Below are 26,177 nucleotides of genomic sequence, written 5' to 3' on the forward strand. Positions count from 1 at the left end.
GAGAGAGAGTTTTGGGGTAAAAACTTCAACCAAAACTCCCCCAAACTCCTTTGAGACACCTCCTAGGAGGAGGGAGATGGACTCTTGCTTGAGAAGAGTCTCAGAGTGCTACAGCACTGCTGAAAGAGGAGCTGAGAAGCTCAGGGCTTCCCAGAGCTGGACCGGGATGGCCGAAGGAATCCAGAGGAGGGCTTCGCCCCTCGCTGCTGCTGCCAAGCAACAGCCTGAGATCAGAGCACAGGAGCTCTGATAGAACTCTTGAGGCAAAGGCCTTCAACTGAAAGCTGCCCAAGATGTTCTGACTCAGGGGTGAATCCCCTGAGGAAGGGACTTTCACGAAGATGCCCCTGCACTTCACGATATGCCCGTGGTGAAGCGAGTTTTGTCCCTGCTGGCAGTCCACGGGCGAGACCTTCGCTTGGAGTCAAAGGGCCGAGGGGCTTGGATACCCCCTCGTGTGTACTGCCAGAGATCCAGCTACAGCTGCTGCATGGAAGAGAGAACGAGAAACTGCTGCCTTAGAGGGACTGCTGCTCTGAGAGAGGAAAGGATCTTTCCCTTCTTCCCTCCTGGACTTTTATTTGGAAGGGAGAAGAGATTTGATCCATTGTAAATACTGTATGTCATGGTAGAGATAGTTAAGATTGTATATGATGTATTATACTATTTATTTTGTACAGTGTATTGTAATATATCCCTTTTCCCCCATTTTGAGTCTTGTGTGGTGTCTGGAAAACCCATCTCACACTGGGTTGAGATGTGGGAGGGGGGTTAGGACTCGGGAATTGGATTTTGGGGCTCTCAAACCATGACAACATCACTAGCAAATTGATTAATAGTCTCACCTAAGTATAAAATCTTTTAAAAAATTAATCTTAAAAATGTGCAGGAAAAAGTAAGAGTTTGATTATGGAAGCTGAAGAAACAAGTTTGATCTGACATTTAATGAAACCAAATGGTCCATCAATCACTTCGTTTTTTTTAAGTTTTATGTGTAGCATCAGTGGAACCAAGTAACTGCTAAATAGAAGGGGTTTCATGTGTCTTACTGCATGCAGCCAGGCAAGGAGAAAAACAAGATAAACTTATCTTACTCCCACCAAATATGTACCCCTGGGAATCAGTGACAGAAGGATAGGCAAACATCTACCATCCACTCCATAAAGTGAGCAGAAGTATCCAGGTGGGGGAAGAAACTCCAGCTGAGCCTCACAGATATCCCTGAGTTAGTGTTTTGTTTGCATGCATTTATAGCCAAAACAGCAAACAGCCCTTCTCTCTCTCTCCTTCCCATTTTAACCTAGTTCATCCATCCAAAACTAAGCTGCATCTCTCCTTCCTACTGAAGTTCAGAAAGTATACATCTCTAGACAGAATTGAAAAGTTTAACTCTACCTGTGTACATTGCAATAGCTCCCACACATATGTATTCTGGCTCTGAATTGATTTTTAGCTCCAAGTCTTGGAAATGCAGAATTTCGGATTCAAATTCAGAGAGTAATGGGTTTCCCATCATTAATTTATCAATGGTTTCCTCCTTGTCCCTCTGCCATATATGGTGGTAACAACTAAAACTCTCCAAAGCTGTAAGAACCTCCTGAAAGACATTAGGAGTTCAAAGAAAGATTTACAGCATCACATGTATAGGATATATATAATTTCTTAGCAGCTGCTCATTAGAATACATTAAGAACTCCATAGTGGAGCAGGTTGAATCACCTCACTAAACAGAAGGTTGCTGGTAAATTTATGCTAAACTAAGTTCCATTAGGGATCCCAAGTCATGCCAGGAACTGTATGCTGATCACATTCAACTTGTCAGATCAGTTTAAGCATTTTTCCAATTAAATGATTCTTCAGTCAATAAAATCTTAGGAATCAATGTGAAGTAAAACACTCCTTTAAGACTAGGATACAGTACACTTGTCCTTCCCTACCATTTATTGGACTAGCAATTGTAACCTGAGCTCCAGGGCCCAACATAACAAGAACAATTCATTCTCAAATAATGAAGTTATGAGACAAACTTTTTTAACATTATTTTCTACACTCCATTCATATCTCTTTGATTTGAATATCATTTAAGGATGTGCAAGATAATTATTTTTCTAGTTCTCAGGAGTTCAGAAAAATGTCAGAAAAAGGTAAATCATCATCACTGCAGCTAATTAAACAAGTTAATGAGAGATGACTGCTACAAGAGATAATTCACATCATGACATCATAAATAGAGTGCTTTCAGGTATTTAAACCTGGTTAACTGATAAAAGTTTCGAATTACAAAATATTGAGTATCAAAATACCAAGATAACTATCCACCATTATCAACATCACCTTAGTCTTCAGCACAAGCCTATATGTCATTGTGGTAGCTATGCTTAGTACCACTGAAGTCACAATGGCTTGAGTCAAAAATTTTCACCTGGCAAGACTCTTAAAAGGTTGGACCAGCCCCACAAGAAGCTGATGCAGAGTTCCCTAAAGAAATATCAGTTCAATACCTACAGTTTACTAAGGATTGCATAGAACAGGAACAAGACATATAAATGATGAATATCCCTTAGCCTAAATCCTAACCTCCACTAGCAAACCATATGCTGCACTTTACAAATGCCAAGCTGAAATCCAGTTTTCTTCCAAAAACCTCCATAAGCTCTTCATAATGGGTCAGAAATCTTGCTGGCTTCATTAGAATTTCTATGTGAACAAAACTGTATTTAACACACTTGTATTATTATCAGTTGTATATTAAATGCACACAACACAACTATGCCTAGATTTTTTTATGATGTTTCAATTTATATAATATTCAAAACCTCCTAAATTTTGGAACAGAGTAAACTTAATGCATTTTACACCTTTAAAGTGTATTTGTAAATTTTCAGCCACATTTTCCATCCATCATACTACACTTCTTCATTATTGTGTTTCATCACAGCTTTAAATGCCCACCTTTATTGCCCAAGGTCAAAGTAATTAAAAGTAATACATTATTACCCCTTGGATAGTCATATTAAATTAACATCTCAATTGTCTTACCCTTTTTGTAGAATTGATAGCACTGCTGAGTAAAGATACTAATTTAATAATTTCTTTGTTCTCTGAAACACTCTTGTAGTAGTTTTGGCTTTGTACTGGATCAGACGAACTGAGTGATGCTGCATCTGATACGCTATCTATAAAAGCAGATTCCAATACAAAAGCAGCGTTAAGACATACTGTTTAGACCAAGTAAATTCCTACAGACAAAAACTAATGACATATTTTTCAATAAACATGCATTTTAAAGTTAGGTGTTCTTATTAATCAAAAAGGCAACTAGAAGTCTAGGAAGCCGCATTTAATTGCCAAAAATTCATAAACCTCTCCATTTTAGACAAATTGCTTCATCTAGGTTCCCTGTCAAATATGGAACAAACTCCACTCCAATCTTTTAAACATAATCTTTTCTTTTCTCTCATGCCTCCACAAGGTTTATCCTGTATACTTCACCTAAGATTTGCATTAAGCAAATCCATAAGTATTTTTTATTTTCTGAAATATTCCACAACTGACAATTTGAAATACAAATTAACTCTGAGAAGATGATCATAGCCAGTCCCCAGAAAGAAAGATAAAAGAAAGGTCCATCAGTCAGCAAATATCAACAAGTTTGAGTTTACCGTCATTTCTTATTTCATCTCATGCAAGAGAAATTCTTAGTCTTAGTTTTGAAAGACTAATTTAATTTCTTAACCAGTTCAAGTATTAGTGTCCTACTTTTTAAGTGTATAAGAGAGTGCTAACTTTAGAAGACTCAAATGTATTTTTAAGTACCTCGAGTACAATGTAGAACAATTAATTTGGCTTGATTTTAAACCATTTCAGAGAAAGAAAAACCAGCAACCAAAGATAACGTTTTAAATTTCCCCGAACTAATGCCTTCAATAACTTAATTCAATGTCTGATCATAAAACAGATTAAGATAAAATCCTTTCAGAAATTCTAGTCTGTTCAATCCTCTACAAAATCCTCTCTCTGCCAATGCTGCAATTTATACAGATATTTCTATTCAATACCAGGTTTTGTGTAAGTTCAACTTATGCTTCTTAAAGGAATTTCAACAAAAGTTTTAAGATGCCATTTGAACATGCCAAGTTACAAACCATACTGGCAAATGATGAAATATCTTTTGTGTAACAATAGTGACTACAACTGTTTTCTATGCTGCCCACGTAGGCACCCTAACACCCTTCCACCTGCCGCAGGTAGAACCCAAAGCAGTACAACTCTCCAAGAAGCACAAAAAAATCCCTTTACTCAAATCCACACAAGGACAAGTGGCAAACCTGGTTTCTAATCACAAAGAGATATCTTCTCTGAGGCAGTTTAAAATCTATGAAGATTTTGATGTATTTTGTAATTACTATCCTTCAACACATTCTCTATAAATCACATTTACCTAACATTCAAATTTAATAATGTCAGAGTTTATCATTACCATGGATGGTTTTTTTTCCAGTCTCTTTCATTCCATCATCAGAATCGCTGTCTCTGCTCTCACACTGCAACACAGCAACTTTTCTCTCTAACATTTTCTTCTGAGGAAGAAATAATATTTATTTTCTATTTGCAGCAGTTTGAAACATTAGTTTTAAGTAAGACTGTTAAAGACACAAACCTTGGATCTTCTCTCCTTACTCCACTGCCCAACTCCTTTCATTACTTTCACAATACTATTTACAGCTTTATTAAGCATCTGCTGTACCTCATCCAAAGAGGGTGTCATGATGATATTAGGGATAGATAAGTTAATACTAGTTCTAAACATAGGACGAGAACCTTTTTTCTGCTTAGAAGCACTGTGATTTTCTAAATGCAAGATAAAAACAGAAGAAAAAAAAAAAAAAAAAGGTTGTTCATATTTTTTTTCAAGACGTCAAACTAGACATTGTATTGATATAAAACTATATATATATATATCTCCTAGTGTTGAGTGTAATTTCTTAAGGGAAAAAAGATTCCTGAGTAACTTATAAGATGTATTACTAAACCCTACAGCAGCACAAAAAAACCAAGTGCCAATCTATTTATCTCCATGAAGCTCCTCTTCAACTTGTTCTGTGCAGCTAAAATCTGTTTAGCAGACAATTTTGTTACCTGGCTTGTAATCCCAGTTAGAATATTACATTGGGCACAAAACCTCCTTAGAACCTCATAATACTGTATGTCTTATATGCTATAGAAACCAAGCACAATTGCCTTTATTTTTGTTTCTTAAAGGAATGTAACAATAAAACATTTCAAAAGAGTGTTCCATCACTATGTATAGAAATATCAGAAGGCAATTAATAAGAGAAAGAGAACACATTTCCTTCTCTGTTGTTTTTTTCATACAGCTTTATGTAAAGCCAAGGTCAAACACTTACCAAGTCCAGCTCCAAATAAAATATCCAGCTTCAGAACAGTACAGTTAGTGCTAAGAGCATTGACTAAGAACAGTACAGTCAGAGCATTGTAATGACACATTCCTATTGCTACAGGAAAAGAAAAAATTTTTGGGAAATATAAAATGATATTAATTTAAAAAGAAAGCTTAACCAAACTCCCTTTGTTTTCCCCTCTTTTACACTTGTGACTCTTTTTATACAACTATGGGATATTAAATTTACATATTTCTTTTTATAGCCTAGGAAAGCAATGTACTGCAATATGGACACCTAGGAAGTTGATCGTGGAAGATGCATGGATGCGCTTGCGTAGGGTCTCCAGGGTGTTTCGAATTACTTTCAAAAGGGCATCAATATTACGATTATTGAAATAAGAAAGCAGTTCATTGGCTTCTTCCTCTAACTTTTCTAAATCCATTCTCTTCCTTTTGGCTGTAGGAGACAGGTCAGCCCATATCTCACTGGAATTTTGAGAGAAATTCAAGCTTTTTGATCTTCTTTCCTCTTCTGTTGCTAAAACATCATAAATCTAGTTAGTTACATTGACTTAAGGGACTTGAAAACACAATATAGCAACACCTCCACAGGGGTCCAAAGTTATTTTTAAAAAGTGCAGAATGACGCATTTGTAATCTGTACCTGAATGTAACAGTCCTTTTACTTCTATCCACCTTCTCTACTCAGTAGAAACTGGCATGACTCACTAAAATTCAGACACTATTTCTTATACTCTCTCTCTAGTTAGTGCAGCAAGGCCTGTAAATAGCTGCTCCTATGGCAGTAACATTTCGACATGCAAGTTAGATTAATAATATTAACCTATTTTGCAGATAATAAATGATTGTTAAGTGATGCGCTTCCCAGGCAAATTCAAAGAAAAGTCTTTAGACATTAGATACTCTTCAGTACTTCAGTCAGCTAAACTACAATATCCCCCTTCACATACTATCATCATGAAAAAGAAACACAAGCACCCATGTTCAATACAATCTCCTTACCTGTATTTTTGAGCCTTTTTTCACCACTAGGTACAACTGACCTCTCATCTTCTTTACTGATCTGTACCTCGGTGTCAAGTAACATGTTAATCAGATCATTAGCAGCAGCTTCCACCAGCAAGCTTTTTAAATGTAAAGACTGAGAACCTTTTACACAGAGCTCCTGTTATCAAAGCAAAACAAAGATATACTCTTATCTTCTCAGTTCTCATATCAATTTCACAGTCATAGCAGCCTTTATTAACACAAATGTCAAGGCCTAGGATTTGTGAAAAACCAGATCAATATACAACATTATTTTTAAATTGATTTGTTCCAAATTATTTAGTGTTGGATTCTGTGTTGTGCCAAACAAAACATCATAAATGTCTTTCAAAATTGCTTTGGCTTTTTTCCTAAATCACATCATTCATCCATAGTTAATATCATGAAACAATGTTTATAAAGCCTTGTTCCACTAAAAGGCTCCCAAAAGCGTTTCTTAATTTTCTTAACTTTCCAGTGTAGACATGGAAGATTTAACATTTCTTTTAATCATTGCTATTTTACATTAATTGGCTGTGCCATAATGAGTATTAGCCAATCACAGTTCCCATTTACATCTAGATAGGAGATAAAACCTATAAAAGCTGTATTTAATATTAGAAAAAAAACCAAAAAAATTACTAACTGGAGAGAGAAGGAATCAAAGAATGAGATTTAATAAAATTCAGAAATATATTGAAGTATTGTGCATCTTTTTTCTTTAATACTTATGGTAAAAATTGATCAAGTATGCTTCAGCTAACTATAATTTTTAACTATAATGGCCATTTAATTTTTTTCTTCCTTGTTATCTTATATTTCTTTCAGCTTAATCAAACCTGGCTACCTTTCTTTAATTAAAAATCACTAATTGGAAAAATTGAGCCATTGACAAGTTTCAGTCATTTCCAAATTTTATGACACAATCTTTGACCTTCTTATTATGATTCTGTCTAGTCGAGAGAGAAAGCAGATCTGATTTGCAATATCACAGCAATCGCTAAACAAAGGAGTCTGGAATTTTTCCACTGGATAACTATTTTTGTTGCAGCAATTTCTTTAGAAATTTAAAGACATATCTTAGGCGATAGAACTTATTTCTAGTCCCTTCTAATTAAAAACTACAATAAGCTTAAAAACGTTGTTACTGTTTTCATTGTACCTGTACCTGGGGTTCATATACCACTTACTCTGCTAAATCAAATCAGTTGGCTGTTGTGGTGGTGTAATTGCCATGTAGCAGTTCAAGTTTTCAAGCTATCATAGAGTGCAAAGAAGTTTTTGTGTCATGTTTTCACTCTAGTGAACATACATTTTAGTACATGCCCAATCAGGATCAACACAAACAACCATGGATTATGAGGTTTACAACCAACCATTCATTCCATATAATATTATCTAAAATTTTACTTTGTATTTAACAACAAGGTGAACTGTTACAGGGGCCAAAAAGAGAAAAGACTAAATAGTTAAATACACTAAGAAAAGCAAAATTTTCATTTGTAGTATTTAGTGCTACAAGAGACCAGGGATGGGGTTTACCTACATGACTTTCTACACTCTTTTCCAAAATGAAGTTTATTTCAGGAGAAAACACATTAGACATTATACCCTAAAATGCCAGAATATCACACTATTGCCTCATGAAATAATTCTGACATTCAATTTTATTATGACCTTAATCAACTTTCTAACTAACAATTTACATGCTTACAGCTAATTTTCCTCAACATAAAAGTATTTTGATGGGGTGCAGGAAGGGGCTCTTCACAGAACACCTTCACCCAGGTACTTCTGCATATATTTTATACACACCATTACCAACTCGAGATAGCTTGAGATTAACAAAGATACTCAGGACACAATCATTTCCATAGTGTGTGCTCTCCTCAGGCATCAGTGCCTTATTTAAAGGCACTAACAAGGAACAATAAAAAAAAAGATACTGTCACAGAGGTAAAACATTCTAGTGATATCAAAGCATAAAAGAAATATCATACAGTAGTTGGCTTGACATTAAGAAGCTCAGAAAAGAACATCTCAGCTCAGACTTCTTTGCATTTGATACTTTTGTTCCTTTTTAAGGTCCCAGCCAAGCAAGAGGGGATTTCCATGCATATCCCATGCACACTTCATTAATTCTGCATTCAACATTTTTTATCTCATATCATAATTCAAAGTCTTCTTTATGAATTTTTTTTCTAATAACCTTAGTCTTTTGGAGAAATTCCTCACAGCTCAGTGGTTCCTCTTCTGGCAACTTACAGAGTGGCACTCTATTCATTTCTTGAAGGACAGCATCAATACGAAATTCAACCAAGTCATTCACTCGATCAAGTAATAACTCCAGCCCAGCTTTTGAAGCAAACAGAAGATTCAAGACAAGCTTAAAAGTTTGAAAAAATAGTCTTTGTAGAGTCCTGTTTAAATTTTTACTTCAATAAACTACCATACTCAATTGTATACGAATTCTACGCCTTAACCAGTTTACTTCAAACATCTAAACTTTTACGGTGAGCTTCACCACAGAAATCAGAATTGTCTTTTTGCATAACATATGCTTACCTAGCATATGCTATCTATATGCTAAAGATAACTATAATAGTATATAAATATAATATATTGTATCATTATATATTACTTAATATACATGTAATTATTTTATTATACAAATATATATGATTCATTTTAAAGTATATGTATTTCAAATACAAATACATTTAATTGAGGGCTAAGAATATTTCATCTTGTCCTACAGCTTGAACTAGTTATCACTTGGAGAATCTACTAGCAACAGAAACTTTTGGCAAGTAAAATCTCTATGCTTCAAACAAACATTAGAAGCCAAATAATAGTTAACAAAAAGCAATCACTAGAATTTTCACAGTTTAATAGCAATCTGCTCTCAATGCTGAAATTGAAATAGCAGAAAGGTGCCTGTTCCAGACTCAAACTATTTGTATTATTCAAAATTAAATTGAGCATAATGTCAGGTTAGCATCCAAAATGCATTTTAATTTGCCATTTCAACTAAAGAAAATTCCTGCTCTAACTGCTTATGTAATTTCAAAAAACAAAATCAGTTTGATCTAGTAATTAAGCTGAAACAAAAGGAATCTGGTATCTTAAGCAACAATACATATCTCAGTGCAAACTTGTGATAAATCTTTCGAAAAGACTACAAGTTCACCTGTTTCCTAAAGCTGCTGTCCAAGTGTGCATTAGTTTTAAAGATAAAAACATCTTTTTAAAGATGTTAAAAAAAAAAATTAATATGAAAGGCTGTTGAGCAATGACAGTGCCAACTGAGTTGAGGTATTATTCTGTGAGAAATTGTTTTGTACATTATAGAAACAAAAAGGCAAGACTAGGAAAAGTCTGAAACCTGGGAGCTCTTTTAAAAACTAGCTATAATTCCTTGAATTCAGAATACAAAGGACCTTTTGCACACTACTTTATGCTTTGAATAATCCTAACTGCCATCCCATCCATGTTGGTAAAAATTTGACAAACGTGTGAGACAAAAAGAAGTTGGTGTTATAAAACAGAGGTTTCATGCAGTACAGGAAAAGTTAAAATGACCTACCAAGCTTGTAAAAAACTGTATTAATGTATTTCTCAATATTCAAGGATGTCCAGGTCAGTAACATTAGACCTGGCTGGATAGCATCATCTACATTTGCTAATCGAGGAACCATCAGTTGTTCAATAGGGTGTTGTATTTTCAGTTTAATTCTTTTGTATTCTGCCAGCATCACCTGAAATAAACAGAGAATAAAAAACATTAGTTAATATACACTGTTTTGAATCTTTTCACATACACATATTTGTGAGAACTTAAACTAAGACAGTTCACCAGGATGTACATTACTGAAATTCTTAGGAAACAATAATTAGTTGCTTGGGAAAGGTTTTCATTATTTTTTGGCAGAAGTTTACTCTTTGTTGCTCTTCATATTAATGCAAGTATTACTTCACATAAAAATCAATCTTTGTAGATTGATTGCTCTGGCTTTGGTTGAGATGGAGTTAATTTCTTTCACAGTGGCTCACATGATGCCATGTTTTACATTTGTCACCAAAACAGTGCTGATAACACACTGATGTTTTGACTATTGCTGAACAATGCTTTTACAGCATTGAGGTCTTTTCTGCTTCTCACACTACCCTGCCGGTGACCGGGGACACACCAGAAGTTGAGAAGGAACACAGCCAGGACAGCTGACCCCAAATGACTAAAGGGATATCTCATACCTACAGCATCATGCTTAAAAATAAAAGCTGGGGAAAGAAGGAGGGAGTGGGACATTCAGAGCTATGGTGTTTGCTTTTCCACGTAGCTGTGATATCACTTTGTTTCCCAGAGATGGTTAAACACCACTCTGCCAATGGGAATTAGTAAATTAATTCCTTATTTTGCTTTCCTTGTGCATGCAGTTTTTGCCTTCCCTATTAAGTTGTCTTTATCTCAATTTACACGTTTTCCCTTTTAACCTTCAGATTGTCTCCCCCATCCCACTGAGGGGAGTAACAGAGCACCTGTGTGATGCTTGGCTGCCTATTGGGCTTAAATCATGAGATAGAAAAAGGTTGCAAACTTCAGTCTCTAAACAGGTGTTACAGAAGAGAAAAAGTCCAATTAAAAAAGTACACCTAAGTGAACTTTTCAGCAGTTCTAATAAGACCAGCCTTACCAGAACTTTAATATAGCATTCACTTTCTAATGCATCTTTAACCCGCTGATCTGTTTTCACATGTTTTGCAATAACTTTATGACCTAATATGATTTTTTTTCATTTCAGAATCAAGTAATCCTTTAAAGTAATAGTTTTCTGGACACCTATCTTTGAATTTCCATCTAGAGTCATTGAGAACCTTCTGTTCATAAGCAGACAAAATGATCCAAAGGATTTAAAACATGAGAGAAAGAGAAGTTTTGGCTTCTCTTTTTTAAACTATTCCACAAACATCTGTGCAAAATACTGGTGCCAGAACAAAGCTGCTCCTTGCTGGATGTTTTACACTTTTACTGTTTACCTTTACTGTTCCTCCCTCCCATCTATCCTCTCAAAACAAAGTGTGTCCAATGTTGACTTCACTATTGGATGAGAGATAAACTGCTTATCATTTAGAAAGCAGGCAACAGCATGAGGCATCTTGTAAGCCCCCTTTCCTCCCCATCCTCATCTCTCTCCCAAACTCTGTAGAGCTTCCCTAAATACATGCATCTGAGAAGTGACTTCACAGAGAGCATGAAGCCCAGAAATTCTTTTTATAAGTCCCTCAGGACAGTCATACAAAGGAAAAAAATAGATTTGTCAATGTTTTCTTATTGCGTAATAGTTGAGATCTTCATTTTTCCTCTTCCATATGTATAGAACCTAGACATCTTAATGTATGCTACACATACATAAAAATAACTAAAATAAACCCACGTGCAAATTGTTGACAATCTTCTTATACCAGTCTCTCTGATGTTGAATAATACTTGCAAATGGTGGTATTTCAAGGCACATGTGAGCCATGCAATCTGTTTCTCTGATTAAAGTTAATATTTGAGGGTCAAAATTCACAAATAATTCTCCTGTTTCTGGAGCTTTTACCAAGAGAGTTGCCTGAAGTCCTCTTTTAATTAATTCAATCTGCAGGAAACAAAGTCATCACTCCTGATCAGACAAGTCACTACAACAAAATACTTTGGTCTGGACATAAATATCACTTTGGCAGATAATAAAATCCAGTATTGCTGACAAAAGGGATTGATATGGTATAAATCCACAACAAAAACTTATTAACACAATCTATATGTACCCAAATGCTTAACAACATAACTGATCTTTATCTAACAGATATTTTTTCATTTGTTCTTGGATATCATAAGCTGCATTCCACAGTCCAAAATCAAATCAGAGCTACAGACTTTCTTTCTTCAACCATCTTAAATCTGAACTCTCATCTCCTTAGAACTTATTACACATTCCACAATGAGGCTGCACTCAACCTTCTAAATGAATGGAAGTGTTCTTGGATAACTTCGTCATATATCTTTCGAATAAACTTATCCCCATTTCTCCTTTCGCTTGTTTTCCAATACCTAACAAATAAACCACACTCGAATTTTAATGGTACTCCTAATTATATTCAACCTCTAAGCAAATCTTTTAAAAGACAAAAATTAATGTTTATTATAGTTTGGTTTTCTTAATCCTTAAAAGGAAAGCCTAATCATGCAATTTAACTGCCTTATTTAAATGTTAGAATACCATTTGTTCTCTATGTGAGAAGGGAGAGCATTCATAAGACCATGACACATGAAAAATTTAGCTGATAGCAGGAAGAAGTCCTGCCTTAGGCAGGGAAATCTTTCCTACACTAAAAACTTTGCTGCTATTCCTATCTTCTTACTGTTCTTTTGGCAACGTAATTTTATTGTTCTTTATTCACTCCTCAAATTTCATGTATCATATTACATTGAAATGGAGTTTGGTTTTAGGCAATAGTTTCAAAACCCATTGATATCTTTCAGTGTACTTTCTTTTTTTTATGGAACACAGAAAATTCGCACTGCCTTTCAATGTCTAAACCATAGTTGACTATACTGCTTATTTCAGCAGTATTATGTATTATCAAGACATTTTACACAGCATTTTTCAAGAAATCATGTAACCATGTTTTGTCAGTGAAGTTTTCATGCTCTACCCACTAGTCTCAGAAAAAAAACACAACTCTCTTAGATAGCAGCTCAATTTTTTTCTCCAAAGTTCAACAGAAAATCTTACCGCACTCTTTTTTGGACTTCAGACCCATTATTCCCACTATCAGCTCTTCCTCTCCTGTTTATGTATTTTTTCCTCAGGCAATTTACATCATTATGGTAACAGAAATTGGTAACGGAAATAAAGGGTACATTGAAGGCACAAATCTTACACTGCCGAAGAATTACAGTAACTTTCACACTTGTAGGTATTGTATTATTTTAATACGTCCAAGTTGAACATCATTTGCTATAGCACAAAAATAATGGTCTTAAATCTTATGCTATTTAAAAAACGATAACAACAACAACAAAAACCTGGATAAACAAGGTAATCCAGTAACAAACAGACAAAAGGAGGGAAAAAATGTTTGGAAACACCAGAAAGTGCCACTTCGCTTAACTATTTACACTGTGCGGAAGAATAAAAAATAGGAGGAGCTACCGCCCTATTTCTGTTCCATTTGCGTTCCCCACAGGACACTTCTCCCCCTCTCGGTTTCCTTTTGTTCAGGAGTAGAGCAGGAGCTCCACCTTGTGTTCTGTGACACTCATGTCCACACCCGTCTGCACTCTCGATTCCTCGAGAGACAAGACTACTGATCAATAGTCACATTTTTCTGCCGTACCTGGTAGACAAGGGAATTGATGTTAAAGTGGATATACTTTTCACATATTTCCACATGTGTGCGTTTCAAAATTTGAAATTGTGATCCCACCTTTTTTCCCACCTAATGAGTATAGTGTTGCAGCAGGCTTAGCAAATTTATATGGCTGCCAAGTGTGATTTGATTCTGCTATTGGAAAAACCAGACAGTTACTTTTAGCACAGGTCACGATTGGATCACTCATTACTCAGATCTCTTAAAGAAAGGCACCAGTTCAGGGGAGATGCCTTGGATGTTACAGTCATTTTGCAAAAGATGAAAGGCAAATGTACTTGACAGCTCCATCAAGGCACAGTATGTGTCAGAAAACTCTTCGCCCCACACATGATGATCTTGTATCAGAGTCAGAAGAACAGGGCAGAGACAGAGAGGCAGCTAAGCCTACCACTGAATGTTCATTATACACTTCCATAATAAATATTTTACTTTCTAACTTCTTAGTTGTAATGAAGGTCTTTCAGTTGTTCCTAAATTCAGCTATAAGTGCTACAGGCCCTAATTCTTAATAGGAACACTTTCTTATAAAGTACCTTTTCTTATTTCATCTGTCACTTAAGAGCCATCCTAAGGCTAAGGTTTAGCACACCTGACTACTGCTATTAACCAGACATTCCTTCACACTGCTGTAGCCCAGCATTTCACTAAGGCCTGAAATGATGGGAATCCAATCTGGTCTGTAAAGTAGGATGTTGTTACTCTACCAACAAAAAAATCCACCACCTTTTGGGGTTTTGAGGGATTTTTTTCCTTTTAATACTCTAATCAAAATTAACTCTCTTACCTGCTGAAGCCATTCCCTGTGGTAAATCACCTCAAATTTCATAAGAACTTTTGCTACTTTGTTGTAGTTGCGGATTATGCGCTTGCCATCTGGTGTTTGCAGAACTGCTGGGTGCCTTTGGAAAGTCTCCATGGGCTCTTGGATCCTATGGAATAGATGGCGTGCCCACAAGATCTTACCAGCTATTGGAGGCAGATTACGGGCCAGTGGAGGGTCCTGCTTGTGCCTGCTGTAGATCTTACAGACCGTTTCGATGTCATGGCCATAGTTTTGAAATGTTTTCTGATACTTTTCATCAATGCCAAGATTCGGAATTTGTAATCTGCTTAGAAAAATAACATTCATGAAAAAAATTCTTTCAACCCTTCTGAAATCTTCTAATGCATGGTTTGAAAATACAGTTGTTCCAGATTCCCTTGCATGCTACTTTATAACTACTTTATAACTCTATAACTACTTTAGCAGCAGTTTTCAGCTTGAACAAATGCTGGCACGACCTGATTCCAAACAACCAAGATTTACACCAGATGATAAAAGTTTCCAAGTAAACCTACACGTTTTCTGTTTTGTCACTGTTTTCAAACACTGGGCTGAAATTATGTGCAGCAAACTGTAACCAATTCACCACTAGCAGTCTATTCCATTAAACACATTATAATAAGAGAACTGACAGAATAAAGAGCAAGGCTGCTTTTCAACAATGTTAATTTATCAAGACAAATTTCACTGTTTCCTAACAGAAGCATTTTCCTCTCTCCTAGCAGCACTGTGGTAACAAATTAATGTAATTTTTCAAGCACAAAGCTAAGGCAAATATGCTAACAGACACAAAGTATTCCTGTACTGATGCTAATTTTGAAAGATGAAGTTCAAAGTCCACTTACAGTTCTAATTTTCTGATACAAAAAAAATATTGCTGTTATTCATTCAAACTACTGAAAAGGTAACCCTCAACAGAGATGAAAAGTTGAGCGAGAAGAGGTTGAGTTGGTTTTGTTCGTATTTAAGGAGATGCCTCCTGCTCCACTCCCCTCACTTTCCACCATCCTCAATGTCTCATTTCCATTGCCTGGCAGAGTTTTAGCAATCTAGACAGGACATAGTACCTTTCAAATTTCTGCAACATGCTCAGTGCCCTTTGAGTGTTCAAAATATTTTCCAAGGTGATGTCCATGAAAATCCTTAATTGATCCTGAAGAAGAGCAAATAATTCTACATCAGAGAAGTCCATAAGGCACACACATCAAATATGCCAGGTATTATTTGACAGGATTTATTATGCAATATATTAGAAGCTAATTTTTTTTTGTGAAACTATTCTCAGTAAGTATTAATTTTCCCTTTCTTTCTTCCCACAATAATTAGACAAAACACAGCCAGTTTTTGAGGCATTTTCTTTCCTTGTTCCCTCTGTAGCTGTGCAACCAATAAAAGCTTTTGTACCCAATGTTTCACCATGCTGAGAGGCCTCAAAGAATGCTTGCTTACCTCTCTGGCAGCCAAAGCAAGACAAACATTTAATTTATATTTTTTCTACAGATACCCTTTCCTTCCACCAGCCTGTGATTTCAGAAATTATGGGAAAGTTAATTATCTGACTTATTTGTAATATGCTCCCATTCACTCAGTGAAATCACCCATTTTCATGTTACTCTTGCTAGCATACACTAATGAAAAATCCTTTTGTTGGAAGCCCTCAATGGCCTATTCCATGAAACTAGTCTGAAAGATAATAAATAGAAGCTTTAAAGTGGAGATACATTAGAATATTTTTTCAATTTCAAAATATAAACTTTGAGATTTGCATAATTTGTTTGGTGGTAACTCACACAAAGATATTTTGGTTTTCATAAGGATTCATCAGTAAATTAAATTTGTATTTGAATCATAAAACCTACATGAAGATCATTTATTTCTCTGCAAAACTCTTCATAGTCTTGGTCAAAATCAGTCTTCCGTTGATCCAAAAAATTGTAATGCTTATTCTTCATGTTGGCAACAATGCTCTAAACAGTTTCACAGAAAAATAAAATTATCATCAAAATTTTTCTTATCAAAGAGACTTACAACACCAAAATATTTAGCACAGCAGGATGTGCACACTCACATTTTACCTTTGCTATTAGCTGCCAGTATTTGCTGAACAGTATAAGCAAAACACTTAAATGACATATTTGCAGGACACAAATTGGTGTAATGGTTATATTAATTTCATTGTATTATTTACTTCTGTTTGAAGTCAATTAGAAATGACAGAAAATTCAGACTAACTTTTCGTCAAAGACATTTGTTACCTATTAAACATTCTCTCATGCAGATGTTGATTTCTATTTAAAAGTTAACAAAGTTCAACACAGAAAAATATTTTCACATTATTATTTTCCATGTCATTAAAACAACTGATTTCATAGTTAAACACACTATTCAAAAGCCACAGTAAGATGCAGCACATCACCAGTCCAGGACTTAATATTCCTGGCTTCTCTTACACAGCTGCTGTCCACTCAAATGACAGTACCTCTTAATCAGCATCTCCCTTGAGCTGTACACACAGTCAAAGGATTTCTAATGATTAACTACTGTTCAACATCCTAGTAGTTCACCACAGTACAACCACAAAGCTCAGCATATTCTCAGCAAAGCAGACTTTCACCATTTTATCAAAAGTCAACTGACCTTAAGTTTTATTGCATTGCTGTAAATAAAAATTCCATATTTTCCTCTAACAACAACCCAATCCTAGATATGGATAAGAACTGCAAAATAAGAACTTCCTGAAAATTTTGAAGTCATATAACTATAGCTATGGTCTGTGTCAAATACTTCAGTACCTCAATTTTGTCACTGTTAAAAAAAAAGTACAATCACTTTTCAGCCCTTTATACATACTATCCAGAACCTTCTATGTAACATTTTTTACCTAAGCATATATAATTTCCCCTTATCCTCCTCCCCAAAAGAAACTGACTTCAGAGTAGCTAGGTTCTTACTTCAGGTTTGGGTGCTGCCATGGATAATGAGGTGTATCTGTACAGAGTTTGCAGACTGCAGCACAATCCGGGCTAATGGTCACAGGCAGCTTTTCAAATACAAATGCCTCAAATAAATGAGATTCCTGTGTTCCAGCCTATCAAAATAGTACCTTCATTGCATGATCTGGAAATTCTCAGCAGCCTGAGTCACTGAGAAGCCTGGTGGCACAGCTTTAGAGAGCAGCTCTTGGAAGCAAAATTTAGACCAGTCCACACCTCTCCTGCCCATGTGGAAAACTCTTGGACCAAGCTATGCTTTCAGCTGTGCCCTGGTTAACTCTCAGAAGACTACAGAAGAGAACAAAGCAGAAAACTGGCTACTGTGAAGGATGTATTCAATGAATCCAAACCTGAGAACTACAAGAGGGAGTAAATTGAATCAGGAAGGGCCATGGAATGCTCAGATTTTACTGTGTAGTTATTTAACTAAAGCAAAGTGATTGACTCATGGCCATAACAAAATGGCAAAGGACAGGGTAAAGCAAACTAGAATGCCACATTTGCCTGTATTGCCACTGCATCACATGTGATCTCTAAAAGCAACCTACAACGTCCACACATTGAATACTTCTGATTTATTCTAATATTTAAAGGTGTCACAATTATGATGCTGCACTAATAAAGATACACAATAAAGTAAGCTAACTCACGCTCAGTAAAAGCAGGGAAGACTCTAGTTGTTAGAAAAGAAAGTCATGTCAGAAAGAAGGAAAAGAACATGATTTAGCACATCTATATTCTTAGAAGAGCTCCTTGTTGTTCAAGTCTCACTTCTATTTAAAAAAAAGGATCAGAAAAGAAAAACTGCATAGTAATGCTAACAAGAAAAGGAATTTTACTGTTACAAAAGAAAACAGCCTAAACTTGAAGACCTTTCCAGGGCAAATCAGCTAAGTCCTTTCTCCTTCTCCCACACGCTAAAAATAGTTATTTGTGAATTAAATCATTCTTCCCTCATAAAACACAAAGTTGTTGTACATGATTGTACTCTAGATCTAGACCTAGAATACAGGTTTTAAGTAAACTTAATAATCTGTTTTGCTGGAATTGAGCTCACTATTTCTCTAGTGAAACAAATTAAATCTAAGAGTCCAAGTTTTGGGGGTTTGTTGTGTGTGGGGGGATGTTATTTGTTTTAGTTCTCTTTTCATTACTTCTTTCAAGAAATCAAAGTTCTATTTGTTTGTATTTATGCAGCACAGAAATGTGGCTGCTTTAACCCCAAGCTGCAAGGAAAATCTGCAGCATCAACCAGCATGGCAATGGAGCCAGCCTCAATGGCAGACGCTGATCAGCTACCCCTAGAATAATGGGCAAGAAATGAAGACAGTCTGCAATTCTGGTCACAGCTAGCCCAACTTCTCAATTTTTCTCCTGATCATAGCATGAAACCATGACTCCAATTACCCCTGTTACAAAGTCCCCCCATCTTACTGCTTTTTTCAGTCAACTTTGATTTTAGCATACGTCTTTCACATGTTGAGTTGGACCTTTTTCACCTTGTCTGTTCACTTCCCCAGCAATCACATATTTAAATTGCTATTACCCAGTAATTTAAGCACAATTTCAGAGTTAATTTTTCTCTTGATAACCATTTCTCATTTTCATAGTTATTTATTTTTTAAGGTTCAAGTTAGACTGACATGACATCCAAAATTTACTGTGTACCTCATATTTTGTGATCATTCCTTCCAATCCCTCTATCTTAGATTCCTGTAGAACTGAGTAGGTTTTCATAGTATTGAAAACATCTATTATCTTTACCAGACGACGATGAAAGGTTTCAAATTTTCCAAATATATATATCTCACTAAAATCAAATTGTCTTTCAGCTGGATTTTGTTCCAAATTTTCTTTTATCTTGCGAAAGCAATTTTGATACTCCTTAAAACAAGGAATTTAAAAGAAAAATGTCAAGCATATAACAAAAAGCACTGTCTTTAGCTAGAACAAAATTTACACAGACGGGTATTATTCTAATTTGATAGCAAGTAGAAGTTTCATCAACAAACAAACATGAACACTATAAAGACGGTAACAGAATTTGTCTCTGAAAACTAAGCCCGCAACACATTTCATCAAATGAATGAACTACACAAATATGTAATTGTACACTTCCTTAGCCGGGGTGAAATTCTGTTCACTCTATTTTATAGCAGGGCTTGACGTGTTTACTGGATAACCAAGATGACAACACAAATTTCAGTTTTCAGAGACTGAAACTGATTGTGTGCTGAGCAGTTTTACTGAGTAATCATGATTCAAAAATCACTTTCAAGAACAAAAGCCCTTCTAACGTTAGAATGCTGCTCCATAGCAGCTTCCAGTTTTCATTCTGCTTTCTTAACTGGGCTCAGACCTTACTCCAAACATGTTAAAATTATATTCTTCCCAAAGTCAAACAGTCAACAGATTTGCTTGAAATGGTTTCTTTCAATAGTAGTTTTCTTTATAATATAATGTTTATTATTTTTATCACATTTATTTATAAAAAAACACACTTGGAGATATCAATACAAAGGGTTCACACTTTCTGAATTGTTACTGATTAAAATTTTATGTTTTAATCTATTCATTTTCTGCAAGCTTCTGGAACTGATAAGACTCAAATAAAAAACTAATCTTTCAACATATTTTAATGCAGCAACTGAATAATTTGATATATCTTTATAGAAAAATATATAAATTTAGTACTCATTGCTGATGGTAAGATGTCATACAAGTTTACACTAAAGTGTGCTAGAAGTATGCAAGATTTGTTGCTTCAGAAGTTGTTGGGATAAAGTTCTAATCTTCCGACATATCTTAAGGAATCAAAAAATAATAATGGAGAAAGCCCAATATGAAGCTCCCAATATGTAAAGGGAGGTTATCAAAAAGACAGAGGTAGGCTCTTCTTCACAGTAACGCATGGGCAGAAGTGGAGAGGGAAAGGACACAAACTGAAACAGATGATGTTCTGAAGGGATGTGAGGAGAGAATCTTTCACCCTAAGGACAGTCAAACAGTGCAATATTGCCCAGAAAGGCTGTGCAGTCTCTCCCTCCTTGAAGAACTTCAACACAGGACTGGATAAGGGACTGGGCAACCATGTTTGATCTCATAGTTACCCCTGCTTTTGCTTTGGGCCAAAGGTTTAACTAGATATCTGCTGAGGACCCTTCCAAGCTGAATTATCCTATAATATACTGTGCTTTAAATGGAAGAAAGAAAAATAAAATTCCAAAATTATCAAAGAAGTGCATTAAAAAAAAATAAAGGCTATCTTCCTAACAAGTCCACACAAACTGAACAGCTGAATTCTTCTCAGTTCAGTAAATTGCCCTTTCTAAATGCATTCTTGTCCACATGTCTTTGGAACACATCCACTTCAATAACTCTCTCTGGTTTAACTTCTGTTGCATATTCCTCCACAACTGTGAGAAAAAACTTTCTAGAGAAATACAGGCATGAAAATCCAAGCAATTCTCTTATAAAAAGCATAGTTAAGCTAGACTGAGCATCAACATTCTGCTTCCAGAACATCAACAGATACCAGACTAAATTCCCTGTTAGCTCTAATGTAAACATTCCAGTTCCAAAGGATATTTTTCAGTTGGTTCATGTTCCTTCACTAATATATTGCTTCCTCATATAAAAAAAAAGTTTTCCTATTCAGGCACTCCTAAATATCCCCTTATATTCTGTTTTCCATATGCTCTTTCCACCTACCTGTTTAAGTCTAATAGCTGCTTGTAGCTTTTCCATAACTCTCTCCTGAGGTTGATTCCAGATAGTGGCTGTATCATTGTTTGCAATGTAAGATTTACAAGCTGTGATCATCTGATTGGTCACCTAAAAGCAGTTTTAACTTTGTGAAAAAAAAACATTTCAAGACAAAGCAGATCTTGCCATTCTCTCAGTCTCACCACACTCCTCTGACTCCATCAGCCTAAAGGCTGAAAAAAAGCAATACCAAATACCAGCCCCATCAACAGACGATCCTCCTTGCAACACCTAGCCTCCAGAATGTGACACCATCAAAATGTTGTTGATTATCTATGCCCATCCTAAATCTAAACACATTGTACTAAACTTGAAATGGCATTGAGGGTTACAAAGTCTTAAGACTTTGCCTCTTCTGAAAGCAAAGGTAAAATCAAGAGCCCATGAGACTACAGACTTTAAAGAACAGGTTGTCCTTCCAACTGCATTTCCTTCTTTATGCAAACATATAGAGGTTTAAGGGCAATGTGAATTTAATATAATTGGGTCCACAAAAAAAAACAGTTCATAACAGGTAAAACTCATAACAAAAAGTTACTCTATCTATTCACATCAGGGGTGAGATTTAAGTCTGAAAAAGTTCTTACAACTCCAAATTACAGGCAGTAAAATAAGTCCTAAATTTGAAGTAGTTTATCACTGTTTCCAAGTCTCTATACATTCAAAAAGCAGCATTAAATTGACTGCTTGGTCCCTTTGTGTTTACTCTCTCACTCAAGGAACAACACAGAAAACAATCTGTGATGATTTCCTTTCAGTCTCAGCACCTACCTTCACAAACAGTGAGGAGATTTTTTCAGACGTGTTGTAATACTGAGAGATACTCTGAATCATTTTAATTGTATTTATGAGTCCTGGAATAGCATCCACCATGGACACCTGGAAAGAAACATGCAGTGTGAACTCTGCTCAGTACCTCTGTTACCACATATTAGCTCAACACCTAATTAGCAAATGCAGGAGTGTTCTAAACATGGCCTTCAGAATGGTTCTGCCTCTGTAGACCTCTCCTGCAGAGCTGCCTATCCTACTTCACTCCCCAAGCTCTACAATTTAATTTTGGGTCTTGGCTGGAAGAATTCTGATCAGTGAGTGATGTGAGTGATATTTGATGGAGGCAAAGGCCTCTTCAAAAGAACCCCTTTTTTCACAAAAAAAGTATGTTTGTACACTCAGTTACTAAACTTGATGTAAGCTGGCATGTAAAGAGAGTCCAGAAATCGCATTAAGCCTCATGATGCTTATTTGAATAAAGGAACTATGAAGAACAACTTTCCTATAGCACTGGTGCTTAGATAATACAAAATGATATAAAATAGGTGAAGTGCCTGGGAGGAGGTGATCTTGTAGCTCACTCTTTCGGGTGTAGGAGCTCCAGGGCTGGCAGCTTGGGCAAGCCCTGTATGGAGGCAGACACCGCTGGTTCCAGCGGCTCCAGCGGCCCCAGCACAGGGCATGGCTGAGCCCCTCAGCCACGGGCGGGCGGACGAGAGCCCCAGGAAAAGCCTGGGCAAGGGAGGGCAAAACGCTGCCCGGCAGCCAGGGCTGAGGGAGGGGAACCGGGTGAGAAACAGCCCTGCGAGCCCTGAGGGCAGAGCGGGAGGAGGGCAGGAGGGGAGGAGAGACCCCGGCAGGGATGGCCCTGCAGCCCGGGACAGACTCCCGTGGGACAGGTGGCCTGGGGGAAGGACCCACACCATAGCAAGGAGGACTTGTAGAGGAATACAAGCAGCAAAAAGAAGCTGTTACAGGCTGCACCACTTGGAGGGAGGAGGAAGAGAGAGAGGGAGTTAAAGGAAGATTCCTAGGGGTGTGGAAATGTGGTTTTAATTTCTGACTTTGTTTGTCACTTCCCAAATGTATTTTCACTATCAATAAAGACACTTTTCCCCAAGTCAAGTCTGTTTTGCCTGTGATTATAACAGGTAAGTGATGCCCCTGTCTTTGAAAAATCCATGAGCTTTTTCATACCGTATTCTTATGCCATCCTAATGAAGAAGATTGAGAGAGTCCATGGTGCATAGACAAGGTTAACCCACACACACATTTTAATTCTCCATACCCTTTGTGGTTTTCAGTAAGTCTTGTGTACAAGAGAAATGCCTTTTAGTAAATACTTTGAAGAAAAGCACCATTTCAAAAGCCTAGCAGTCCTGTCTTCAGCCCATGAATGGGCCAAAGATTTTACAGACATCTCTTCATCATGTCTGAATTTCCAAATCAGTGACAGTACTCTATTTACTCTACTGACAAACTGGGTCTCAAAATTTTACAGGTAAATATCAATAAATGAAAGGGTTTACAATCCATGCCTATGTGGTTTTCACCCCAAGTGCCAAACCATCTCAAAAGTAAACATCTCTGAAGCAGACACCACTTCCTCCTTGGTAAAAATCCACGCTGAGAGCACAAAGTAAACCAGGTTTTTTTGTAGGTTTGTTTATTTCTTTAGAGTAAAGATTTCACTTTCTCCCATAGCACAGAATCCAGTTTCATCATCAGATCAAAAGCTTTACAGATACTATGGTATAAGTAACAAGCACTTTATTTTGTAGCCAGAAATTCCCATTAGGCTACTTTCACCTTAACTGCACAAAATCTGAAACTGGAGATGCATATCTAAAATTTTCTCTGTGTCATTTCCAAGTCAATCTTATAGCACACATTCATGTTGGTTCTCTCAAGACCTTTATGTTAAGAATTTAAAGTTCTACTTACAGGATCACTATTGTATAACGGGTCATAATATTTTTCCAGAGAATATAGATACTTCACATTATCTTTAGCTTCATTTGCTGCATCTGTGATGCGAATATCCAATGCTCGCCACTTCTAAGAATAGAAAGTTGAAAAAAATAAAATGACAGATTTCAGAAAAAAATGTTTTGAGATCATTGTGTTGTGTCATTAGCTTTTAAACACGTTTGAAAGCACAGATCTGTTACTTCAGTGTTATACTTGTTCACCCAAGATAAGGAACAGGTCCTTGTTTTGCATTAGTAACTTGGCTGTGAACATACAGTTAGTTTAGGCCTCTCAGCTCAACAAGTTGTCAGTAGTAGTGTCCAGTCAAACTGCTGTAAAATATATGAATGATGAATATATCACTATGTATTTGTTTCACATCTCATTGTGATGAGCCAAGATTTTTTGGTTTATTTATTTTTCTGTTTGTGATGGTCTTTAACTTTGTTATGTCAATGTAAGAAGTTATTTCACAGAAATTTCACAGAATGTTCTGAGTTGGAAAGGACCCACAAGGATCATCAAGTCCAACTGCTAAGTGAATGGCCCATACAGCGATTGAACCCACAACCTTGGTGTTATTAGCACCACACTCTAAGCAACTGAGCTAATTTCAGGGCCAAGATCCCACAAGCACTGTAACAACATGAAAAAATGTTTAAAAAAATAGAGGGGTGTAATTTTCTTCCATTATTTCTGTTGAGCCATGGGGATACGGTACATTATCAGCCTGTAGACAAAGAGGAATCCCATTCTTCTCCCATAAATTAAACTAGACTAAACTTTATCTACTCAAGCTGAAGAATAGAGAATTACAAAGAAAACAAAAGCCAAAGATGCTTCAATGTTTTCCCCACCAGCATTGTTACACACATTACCAAATGAACTAGGATATAAAGAGCATTTTTAGTCTCTGCATCTGTCATAATGTAAAATAAAAACCTTCAGCAGTTTGGATTTAGCAGCAGTGAGTACTCCAAGCACTGCCTTCACATTTGGGCTCTTCAGTTGCTCCACAAGGTAGTCGAATTTTGACAATTTCTTTTTCCAATAATCAAGCTCTGCTCGTGGTCCAAGGTCATCAGCTTCCTTTCTCACCTGGTTATTTTCTGCAAGAACCTTTTATTATGCAGTAATGTTAGTGAGTGATGTTAAAATTTTTTATCTGCATGGATAGCACAGCTTAATTCTATATTTAACTCCTAATATTAACTTCTGATAAATTACCTAACTCTGCCACCACCTCACGTAAGAGACTTAACTTTGCTCGGCCTTTTATTTCCAAGTTGAATACGAGATACTGTTCCTTGCGTTCCAAGAACACTGTTACAGACAACAACATTTTCTGCAAATAACCTGCAAAGTATGTTCAAAGTACAATTGTGACCACTGAGAATAGTGTTCACTCAATTATTGTGTTCCTTTTTCCTTCATTAAATCCACTGGGAACCATTAACTGTTTTTCACTTCAACCACACGTGATTATCAAAGACAGGGGACTAAGCTTCCAAAGACATGCATGCTCTATTTACTAGGAGATGGAAAAGCTCTCAATAATATTCTCATTGAGAAGGAAAAGTACATGAAACATATCAACAGTACTTTAAAACAAAGAGATGGATCACATCTAAAATTGTAGAAAGGTAGCTATAACACCAATAGGATTAAACTCATCTGCCAATATGCAGATGTTGTCATATTTCACATTTGTTCAGTGTATCACCTGTTCAATTTGTTTGGTCCATCCATTCATGCAGACTTCTATTTTTTCAAGAGCATCTATGCTGTTAGCAACCATCAGGTAATCTGAAGGTCCTCTTAGAGTTCTCAGGTTGTATGTTTCACATTTCTTCAGATTGACCTGAAGCACAAGTTAAAAAAAAAAAACTGAAATGCTGAAATGTTCATGACAAATAATCCAGGAACTTTAAAAAGTAACTGCTTGCTCTACTTGCTGTATCTCACTTCCTTTTCCCAGCTC

General features: G+C 36.2%; 1 protein-coding gene across 11 annotated transcripts in view; it reads right to left on the bottom strand.

Moving 5' to 3' along the window:
• DNAH5 (dynein axonemal heavy chain 5) overlaps positions 1-26,177 on the bottom strand; it is a 128,809-nt gene that overhangs the window by 77,544 nt on the left and 25,088 nt on the right. For 7 of the 11 annotated variants that reach the window (XM_027681587.1, XM_027681580.1, XM_027681564.1 and 4 more), the window contains 18 exons: positions 25,920-26,057; positions 25,139-25,315; positions 24,170-24,283; positions 22,223-22,330; positions 21,398-21,520; positions 19,355-19,570; positions 16,553-16,660; positions 15,761-15,846; positions 14,655-14,979; positions 11,887-12,093; positions 10,038-10,209; positions 8,661-8,806; positions 6,428-6,590; positions 5,700-5,942; positions 4,661-4,851; positions 4,481-4,580; positions 3,040-3,176; positions 1,396-1,597 (listed from right to left, as the gene is read on the bottom strand). In XM_027681587.1, the coding sequence (XP_027537388.1) occupies positions 1,396-1,597; positions 3,040-3,176; positions 4,481-4,580; positions 4,661-4,851; positions 5,700-5,942; positions 6,428-6,590; positions 8,661-8,806; positions 10,038-10,209; positions 11,887-12,093; positions 14,655-14,979; positions 15,761-15,846; positions 16,553-16,660; positions 19,355-19,570; positions 21,398-21,520; positions 22,223-22,330; positions 24,170-24,283; positions 25,139-25,315; positions 25,920-26,057 (2,956 nt within the window). Of the gene's footprint in view, positions 1-1,395; positions 1,598-3,039; positions 3,177-4,480; positions 4,581-4,660; positions 4,852-5,699; positions 5,943-6,427; positions 6,591-8,660; positions 8,807-10,037; positions 10,210-11,886; positions 12,094-14,654; positions 14,980-15,760; positions 15,847-16,552; positions 16,661-18,336; positions 18,415-19,354; positions 19,571-21,397; positions 21,537-22,222; positions 22,331-24,169; positions 24,284-25,138; positions 25,316-25,919; positions 26,058-26,177 lie in introns of those variants that run through there. The other 4 variants (XM_027681544.1, XM_027681557.1, XM_027681593.1 and 1 more) reach the window with 4 other exon arrangements.

Source organism: Neopelma chrysocephalum, unplaced genomic scaffold (genome assembly GCF_003984885.1).
Source record: "Neopelma chrysocephalum unplaced genomic scaffold, ASM398488v2 Primary Assembly neopelma1_22b, whole genome shotgun sequence".
Taxonomy (NCBI): Eukaryota; Metazoa; Chordata; class Aves; order Passeriformes; family Pipridae; genus Neopelma; species Neopelma chrysocephalum.